The sequence below is a fragment of the Eschscholzia californica genome, unplaced genomic scaffold (assembly GCF_041429995.1).
Source record: "Eschscholzia californica isolate CP2 unplaced genomic scaffold, dmEscCali1.0.p SCAF_1, whole genome shotgun sequence".
Taxonomy (NCBI): Eukaryota; Viridiplantae; Streptophyta; class Magnoliopsida; order Ranunculales; family Papaveraceae; genus Eschscholzia; species Eschscholzia californica.
Window position 1 is genome coordinate 81,117,271 of NW_028238198.1, and position 9,598 is coordinate 81,126,868.

General features: G+C 34.8%; 2 protein-coding genes across 2 annotated transcripts; both read left to right on the forward strand.

Annotated features, from left to right (window-relative positions):
* Window positions 1-3,156: 3,156 nt before the first annotated feature.
* LOC147569809 (uncharacterized) lies at window positions 3,157-4,710 on the forward strand. Its single transcript, XM_086663424.1, has 3 exons — window positions 3,157-3,198; window positions 3,385-4,087; window positions 4,598-4,710. The coding sequence occupies exons 1-3, from the start codon at window positions 3,157-3,159 to the stop codon at window positions 4,708-4,710; spliced, it is 858 nt and encodes a 285-aa protein (XP_086519550.1).
* A 1,064-nt stretch (window positions 4,711-5,774) lies between these two features.
* On the forward strand, window positions 5,775-6,377 carry LOC147569810 (uncharacterized). Its single transcript, XM_086663434.1, has one exon. It carries the CDS (start codon window positions 5,775-5,777, stop codon window positions 6,375-6,377), a length of 603 nt encoding a protein of 200 aa, XP_086519560.1.
* Window positions 6,378-9,598: the final 3,221 nt, after the last annotated feature.

A 9,598-nucleotide genomic window follows, 5' to 3' on the forward strand; every position in this document is an offset into this window, starting at 1 on the left:
ACTAGTTAAATATCCCAAAAAGTTAATTGTGGGTTAGAAACCAAGAAAGAAGAATTAGAAAAATGAGCCTTAACCAACTTTAGTAAAGGGTATCATGTGATGATAGTGGTTGTGGGGAGTGCTTATTTTTGTTAAAAAAAAATTATATGTATGACTCTAGACCATGAAATAATATATACCACATTGTAGATTCACAACCATTTTCAACTTTATCTTGTACAAAACTTGATTCATGAAGACTAATTAATAACATATATTTATCAACACAAATGATCATTTCCTAGTTTCTTCTTCGTTTCTACGATTTAAGACAGCTTAAACGAAATTGGGATTGAGAAACAAATTATCTCTATGATTAATAATTGGGACAGCCCGCTCTCTAATGGGCCAGACTGAGAGATTGTGATTGTCCTAAAATTGTTTCAACTTGTCTTTATGGCTTTTCCAAATAAAAACTAGAGGGAGTTCATGATCCATCTTCGTTGAATGTTTGGGTCCTTAAATGGATGAGAACGACAACCAAGTGGGCTCCTTAATATATTTTGTTTTCTAGAACGACAAATTGAGTACTATGTAGACATAAAAGGTGGAAAAATACAATCGAAACGTTTAAACCTAGACCACAAAATCTTCTACCGGAATTCCATTAGGGGCATCAAGAACCCTACTCTACAAGAAAGCAATCTCTCCACTATATATTTGCTTTACTCACATAGATAATACAATTTTTTCATTTTTTTTTTCTAATGTGGAACCTCAACCCTTTTTTGTTTGATTAAGATTTTGTTATCCATTAAATTAAATTTAGCAAAATGTGGTTCCACAAATAAATATTTGAATGGGTCCCATACACCAAAGAATATTTTTCCAACTAACTCCTTCATTTGAGAAAAAGACATTCATTATTAAAACATACTTTTATAGTAGTATTTTATTTAATAAGTGATGAGACCAAATTAATTATTCCAATAAGAAATAATTGGTGGACTTCTCAAGTTGTCCAAATAGTGAGCCCAAAGGTGAAGATGATGGTGATGAGATGTTAGATGGTGTTTTTGTTTGACAACTTCGATTTTTGGTTTTATATATACTTCTTAATTGCTTTTTACTTTTTAATATTCTCAAAAAATTAAGTTTAGTTAGCAACTTGTAAAGGTTGTTTGATGAATGATTGATCAATGTTTGGTTATACTTATCCTCATTCCTGATAAGAAACTAGGAACCTTTGCCTTCATATTGTTGGCATGCCAGAAGACATAATGGCATTTGCACCTATTTGTTTTAGACTTTTTGTTCTCTTTTAATATTTTGTATTTGGGGAAATGATGGCATGCCCTCAACTTTTAAGAATTTCGTCAATTTGACACCATATTTTGGCTAACAGACGATTCAGCTTCTTAACGAATTCATCAATATCGTAGATTAACATTATTTGTAAGTCGTCTGTTTTGTTAACGAATTGTTCAGTAGACTCGCTATTGTGCCTTGACGTGTAGGGGTGATGTACACCAAAGAGAACAACATGTCTTATTTTGTTTCTCTCGTGATCAAATTAGGGTCCACGTGTTGAATCACTATCGATGAGGGTGACTCCAAACCTATGTCTAATGTGTCCTCAAATATTGAACTGGTCCATCATGACTCAGATGGTCGTGATAGCATGAGTTATAATTGTTTGCAGACAGAAGATCTGAGAGTTACTCATACCCCAATGGATTTACCAGAGGGCTTTAACTGTTGTTCTTAAGTATTAGAAAGTACAATAATTGTCGGGCTTATTCTTCTTGCAAATACAGAAATTGACAAATATCCTTCGGAGAAACAAAGTAGTAAATAGAATCTTTAACAAATTTAGAGAAAGTTTCGAGAAAATTACCATAATAAAAAAACCGAGACAATGATGTTTTTTCTCAAGACATTTATCGTCAATTTCAATGTACCAACATTGTAGGCGAAGTGTCTCACCTGGTACAATGGTCTTACCTTTCTGATTATAGGTACTTCCTCTTGGAAATTGTTCGAGTGATAAAAACTCTTGAATGCTTTAAGTCTCTACAAATTTATGATGTTTTCCAGCTGGTTTCTGAATTTGTAATTGATTTTTTTAGATTACCCCTTGACATTAATGGATAATTGATTTTACCCCCTTCAACAATTGACAATTAAGCATGTCCCCTTGTTCTTACTATTTTGTCGAAAACATTAACGTAGTGTTTGACTTGCAAGAATGAAATGTGGTTATTTTAAATCACACCCGAAAATCAATCTTATTTATAACCGACTCAGATAATAAAATAAGGCATTACATTTAACATAACTCACATTACGAGAGTATTATTCTTGGTAATCACGTTCTATTCTAACACTCCAAACATAGTCTTAGTGTTTTTTGACAAAAACCGTAAGCTAAAGAGGTAAACTCATTTACCAATGATAAAGGTAGGTAAGCTCATTAGTCTGGAGGGGATAAAGGCAAAAAACCCTCTCCTTTTTTTGAAACCCTTCAGACCATCTCTACCTCTTCTGGGTCTAACATAGCTACTGAACTTCTTAATCTTTTTCCTTCCCAGATTACTCTTACTCAGAACAGCATTCTGACTAGCATTCCTACGGAATCCGACATCTATAACGCGGTTACTTCTCTCAAGTCTGACTCTGTTCCGGGTCTGGATGGTTACCCCCCCCCCCCCCCCCCTTTTCTATAAGGCAAATTGGAATACGGTGCTAGTTGGGGATTTCTTCCATAATGGTTTTCTACATCACCATGTTAACCACACTCATATTTGCCTTATTTCTAAAACTAAATCTCCGCAAACTACTTCGGATTACAGACCTATTAGTCTCATGAATACCACTTATAAGGTCATCACCAAATTGCTGGCAAATCGTCTCAAAGTGCTTCTCCCGAATATTATCTCTCATTTTCAGGCAACTTATGTCCCGGGTCGACAAATCACTGATAATATCATTATCAGTCAGGAGTTGACTCACTCTTTTAAGGTCATAAAAGGTTCTAAAAGCTATTTTGCCCTTAAACTGGATATGTCTAAAGCCTTTGATCGTATTGAGTGGGATTTTTTAGAGACTGTGATGAGTCGCATGGGTTTCTCTGATTAGTGGATTCAGATGATACATGAATGTATCTCGACGTCCACTATGGCGGTTCTTATTAATGGTAGGCCTGGACCTACCTTCAATGTTACTAGGGGCATTAGATAGGGAGACCCTCTATCCCCGTTTCTGTTCACCATTGCAACGGAAGGACTGAGTAGACTGCTTGAGAGCGGATTTAGGGAGGCCATTTTTCAGGGTTTCCATCTTCCTCGGTCTAGTGTTCAGAACAAACATCTTCTCTTTGCTGATGACTGTATTATTTTTTGTCAGAATTCTCTGGATAATCTTTTTGTTCTCCAGAACATTCTGGATACCTTCTGCAAAGCCTCTGGCCAATTGATCAATTTTGAGAAATCCTCTGTCTTCTTTTCGAAGAATACTCATCCTAAGTTCAAGCGTCTTATCATCAGAAATCTCAAAGTTCAGCAATCTTCGGCGCTCGATAAATACCTAGGTACCCATCTGTTCATTGGTGCTAATAAAACTAGACTTTTTTCTTCTATCACTAACCAGATCCAGCACAAGCTCTCTAAATGGAAAGCTTCTCTTCTTTCTCAAGCAGGCCGCTCTATTGTGATCTCCACGATAGCTGCGGCTGTTCCCCGATACCAAATGCAATGCTTCGCCATCCCGAAAGGGGTAAGCAGACGCATTGAAGGCCTTCAAAGGGCTTTCTGGTGGGGAAAATCCAAAACCATTCATACCATTCACTGGGATGCTATTTGTCGCCCCAAAAAGCTTGGTGGCCTTAGCTTTCGGCTTCCTGATCTTGATAACCAAGCTTTCCTTAGCAAATTAGTTTGGCATCTTCTTAAAAACCCGGATTCTCCGTGGTCCAAAATTCTCAAGGCTAAATACTTCAATAAAGAGCAATTTCCTAAAGAAGCTAAACATCACCATTCTTGGTTGTGGAAGTCCATCTCCAAACATATTAGCAAAGTGTCTGACCTAGTCTTCTGGGATGTCAATCAAGGTACCAATATTAATATTTGGCATGACTATTGGATTCCTCACCATCCTCCTCCGTTGTCCAACGATCATAATTGTCCGCTTTCTAAAGTGGAGCAACTTATTACCCATAACCATTAGAATACGAATATTTTATCCCAATATTTTAATGCTAATATATGTAATGCAATTTTGAGTATTAATCTGCAGGCACATCAGGTGGATATTGCTAGATGGTCATTAACTAAATCGGGTAACTTTACGATCAAATCCATGTATAACTTTTTACGATCAGAGAGAAACCAGAATGAAACAAAAGAGTGGAAATTCATATGGGATTTGCCTGTTATTCCTAGAATCAAATTATTTATCTGGAAATGTTGTACCAATAGCCTTCCAGTTCGGGACAAAATTGGAAGGTTCATTGGAGAAGTATACAACTGTGACTACTGTAATGACAGGGAAACTATGATACATGTTCTTCTTCATTGTGACTTAGCTAAATCTGTATGGTTTTTATTTAATATTATTTCAGAACAAATAAATAGCTTGCAGGAATGGATTATCTCTTGGAAGGGAATAGACGAAGAAAGATTCACAGGTTCTTTTCTCAACCGTACTGTGGCACATATGGAAGGCAAGATGTGATAAATGTCTCTCTCATACCGACACGACTCATGAGATGGTGATAATCAGGATTAGGGGCTCCCCAACACTTACCAGGATTAATCAAACCAATGAGGAGCTTGAGGTTAATGAGCAGTCGAGCCACCACCCATCATCTTTTGTCCAGATCAATGTTGACGCTTCGTTCATAGATGTAACCGAAAATGCTGGAGTTGGTTGTTTCGTGCAGGACGAGCATTCAGTTTTTGTGGCAGCTTCAGCTTACGAGATCAGGGGTCAGAATGTCGAAGAATGTGAATGTTGGGCTATCATTAAGGCATTGGAGTGGGCCAAACTCAACAACATTCCCTGCATTAATTGAGAGTGATAATCTCAATATTATTAGGCGAATACGTAGCAATCAATCGACGGTCTTCTGGCAATCGGAGAACCTTGTGCAGAACATTCGCCAACTAGCAGATGAATTAGTTGAAGTAGTTTTCTCTTTTATCCCGAGGGCGGATCAATTAGCAAAATGGGGTCGTACGCATGTAGGCAACTGGATATGGCTTTCCGAACAGGCATATCGGGAGGCTTTTCTTTCTGTTTAGCTTTTTATTTTCTGTTTTCTCAACAAAAAAAAAGAAGAAAAAAAAAAGAAAATGAACGAGTAACTATCAACCATCACTATCACATACAATAAAACTCTCACTCCCTTCATCCTCTTGAGTGTATAAATGTAAGGTTATGAGTTCCTAGGTTAATCATGGATAAGATTATGGGCCTACATCGCCGAGATTTGAAAGATGAAAGAGTAAGAGCAAGTCCAACCAGGGACTGTCCCAGACCCTTAAACCCACTTTTTCATTCAAATTTAAGGGCCTGAGTTCAGCCCCTGAAATTCAGCTCCAACCACAGACTCTCTTGGGGCCCTTAAATTTGAATTTGAATTTATCTCTTTTCTACCCTTCCAACCACCATATTAAATTCTTTATCAACTTTTTTCTCTATAAATACAACTCTCTTTTTCTACAAACTTATCAAACCCTCTTCCTATACCCTCTATCTTTTCTACAATGCAAAACTATTTTTTTTTATTCAACATGATGGTTGAAGAAGATGCATGGGCTGCAGAAAGAGATGATGATGATCTCTTAATGTTACAACAAATGAAAAAGGGTATTAAACGAAAAAGTACTCGTCATGTTGGTTCTGTTTCGGATCATCGAACGATAGATCGTAATAGACAACTCGGTCATGAAACCATTATGAGAGACTATTTAAATGAAACTCGAACTTATGATGATACAATGTTTCGCGCACGCTACAGGATGAATCGTGATTTATTTTTGCGTATTCTCAATGTTGTTGGGGAATACAACCCCAAATTTACCGAAAGAATGGATGGATTGGGTCAAAAGGGATTGTCACCTCATAAAAAGATTACAGTTGTAATGAGGATGCTTGCATATGGAAGTTCGGTCGATTCACAAGACGGATATTGTCGAATTGGTAAGTCTATTGTCATTGAATCCTTACGCGAATTTGTAATAGGAGTCATCCATGTCTTCAGACCTAGATACTTGAGGGATCCGAATGAATCCGACATATCTAGACTCATAGCACTTGGTGAATCACAAGGATTTCCTCGAATGTTAGGGAGTATTGATTGTATGCATTGGGAATGGAGTAAATGTCATGTGGCATAGCATGAAACCTACACTGGCCATGTCAATGCCCCGACTATCGTCCTAGAAGCAGTTGCATCGTCAGATCTCCATATATGACATGCATTTTTTGGGATGCCTGGATCATGCAATGAAATTAATGTTCTTGAGCGTTCACCGGTTTTTGATAAATTGTTAATGGGTGAGAGTCCCCCGGTTAATTATGTAGTTAATGGCACACAATATGATACGGGTTATTATCTTGCTGATGGGGTATACCCTTCATGGAGTACATTAGTCAAAACTATTTCTAATCCATGTGGCCCGAAAGAAACATACTTTTCCAAAAGACAAGAGTCGGTTCGAAAAGATGTTGAACAAGCTTTTGGTATACTGAAAGCTCGATGGGGAGTTATTCGAGGGCCATCTCGTTGGTGAGATATAAAGACAATGAGTGATATCATGAAGTCGTGTATCATCATGTATAACATGATTATTGAAGACGAAGAACCAAATGCTGCAAACGTTGTCAATGGATGTGAAATTGGTCCGATAAATCGCGGAGAAACTTTATCGGACGAATTGTTTGACCGTATGGGTCGAGTTAGAAGCCATGACATCCACACCCGGTTGAAGCCAGATCTTGTTGAACACGTGTGGAATACAAGATCTAACGACAAAGAATAGATTATTTTAAGTTTTTTTAAGTTTATTAAGTTTTTGAATTATTGTGTTGGATCATCAATATTAATGCATTTTAAGTTTTTAAATTAATCGGTTATTTTTATTTATTTTTATTTTGTTTAAAAAACCGTCGGATCACATCCACCGTTGGATGTGATCCAACATATGACCGTTGGGGACCTCCCCAACGGTCATATGAAGGGTGTTCAGCCGGCCCTTAATAAGGGGCGGCTGTGGTTGGACCGATGGGAGGAGCCCTTAATTTGAATTAAGGGCCCCAACCCCCACCGGTTGGACATGCTCTAAGAAAAGAAAGAGACGATGAGAGGCAATAAAGTAGATAGAGGATACAAAATATGGTAGAGAGTGATTAGATAGAGATAACAACTTTTTTAAGGTAAAATTGTATTCAATAATTGCTAAGGTTGCAATTGAAAGAGGTCCTTTTGAAAAGAATAAGTTTCCCGTAAGGGTAAAACTTAAATTTATAAGAAAAACATGGATCCAAAAAGAAGGTCATTCAAATCTAGGGGAGCAAAAAAGAATTAACCCCTCCTTTTATTAATTTTTGTAGAAAAACAACTCAACCACAGACTTAAATTTTATGCCTCCTATTATTTGTTAAACAATATTAATTACTTTTTTTTTTTGGAAACACAATATTAATTACTAAATATAAGATTCATATGATTTCAACCCCAAATATCTGGATCGACAAGACGTAAAAAGTGATATTAGTTAGTCATATAACTGCACTTTGTGATTGTGTTACATATTCTTTTATTAATTCTTATATTTAGGATAACATGTAATTGTATTTATATAAACACCAAGCTTTGATATGTTTATTGTTACTATGATTTGATTGAAATCTAAAGTTTTATATGAAACCCAAACTTTATTGCTAGAATAATATAAATCCCCAAAGTACGAGATTTATTATTGTAAGAGAAATATTTCAACATCTTTCACTTCTTACTAATAATTATATAATTTCAGAAAACCATGATTTGATTAGAAGGAGATGAACCCATATTCTAACATTTGACCTTGAAACTATAATGGTAAAATATAAAATCTTAGTAACTTTTGTAATTTTTAAGTTTATCCCTTTAATAGATATCTACTTCGATCATATAATTATGTTTTTTTTTCAATATATATAATGGACAAAATTACTATTTACGAATATTTTTAACAAAGAAAAGTTACTTTGTAGTGGGAAGATCCAGGTTAATTATAATAAATTCAATATTATTTTCTAAGTTATTCAAAGAGTGCTTATCATTGAGTGATTAAATTTACCAATATTAAATGGCATACATTAGTACGGGCAATTAAAATAAGTAGTCAATTTGGATAGGTTTATTTGTTTCAAGAAAAATGCATAATGAGGAGGAAATACTAAGTAACTTACTTTTTTTTTTTAGTTGAAAGTCTGTTTTTCTTTTGTTGAATTTAAAAAATCTAACGGCTTAATCCGAAATTCCTAGTTTACTTGATATATAATCCAATGATCGTTGTGAATAAGGTAGCGTCCATTCGAAATAATACAAAATGAAGTAAAACTAAAAATACAGATGTTTTATCAGTACAAACTTAGATTGATGGGGCAAACTAGAATTGAGAATTTCATAAATTTTCCATTTCATAAATTTTCCATTACAAAAATTTTGAGCAATGTTAGTCAAGTTATCAAGACCCAAACATATAAAATTAATAAAGTTAAAATATTAATTAATGTAGTTTAGGTACTAATTACCTAACAGTTTGAGTGTTGTCATCATATTAATAAAAAATGTAGTGGGTGTTGTTTAAAGTTTAATAATTGTATAAGAAAAATATTTGTTTAGAAGACAAAATTAATAAGTCTTATGTATTAAAGCATGGATTAGGGAAAGTTAATTACTTTGGTGGGTTGCCGTGTCGGTAGAAGGTATTTGATTGGCCGAGGGTGATGTTATCGTTGAGATTATCTTTAAGATTTGCTTAATTTAATAATTAGAAGACGACAAATTAGCACAACTCCATAGGTTAATCTGAAAGCAAAACTTAGCTGGAAGAATCAAAAGGAGCCGAGTGCGCTGAATTGTTCTGAAACGTTGAATTCGATGAAGATAACTATGATTAATTTTTTAAGTTTTGAATTAATCAAGAACCCTAGATTCATGGTCACGACTTGTTTTAAGTTAAATTAAATTATTTTATATTAAACTATGGTTAGTCATATAATTAATAATCTAACCTTAACCCGTTGGTGAATGTTTAATCAACTAAAAATGTACACCAAAACTATAGTATTAGGTTGTACCTTGTATTTGATCCTAAACCCTAATCATTGTGCTAGTACTATTTCTTTTATAAATATGTGAAACATAAAACATATAAACTCAATCTTTTCCCTATATACTATAGTTTATATAATCATCTTTTCTATAGGCAACATAAAATCTTTATATACACTAAATTATACATCATTATAGAACAAAGAACAATATAGTAGTATTTATATAGGATCGAAACCAATGTACAAATAGGATAAATATAAATAAATGAAAATCTAGTGCACTTTTTATATA

What these genes read in the sequence shown, in the direction of transcription:
- LOC147569810 (XM_086663434.1), top strand. Translation starts at nt 5,775, where the DNA reads ATGGTTGAAGAAGATGCATGGGCTGCAGAAAGAGATGATGATGATCTC.
- LOC147569809 (XM_086663424.1), top strand. Translation starts at nt 3,157, where the DNA reads ATGGCGGTTCTTATTAATGGTAGGCCTGGACCTACCTTCAAT. An exon ending in GGCCTGGACCTACCTTCAAT is followed by an intron (nt 3,199 to 3,384) that starts GTTACTAGGGGC and finishes ATTTTTTGTCAG; the next exon opens with AATTCTCTGGATAATCTTTT. An exon ending in CTTCTGGGATGTCAATCAAG is followed by an intron (nt 4,088 to 4,597) that starts GTACCAATATTA and finishes ATATTATTTCAG; the next exon opens with AACAAATAAATAGCTTGCAG.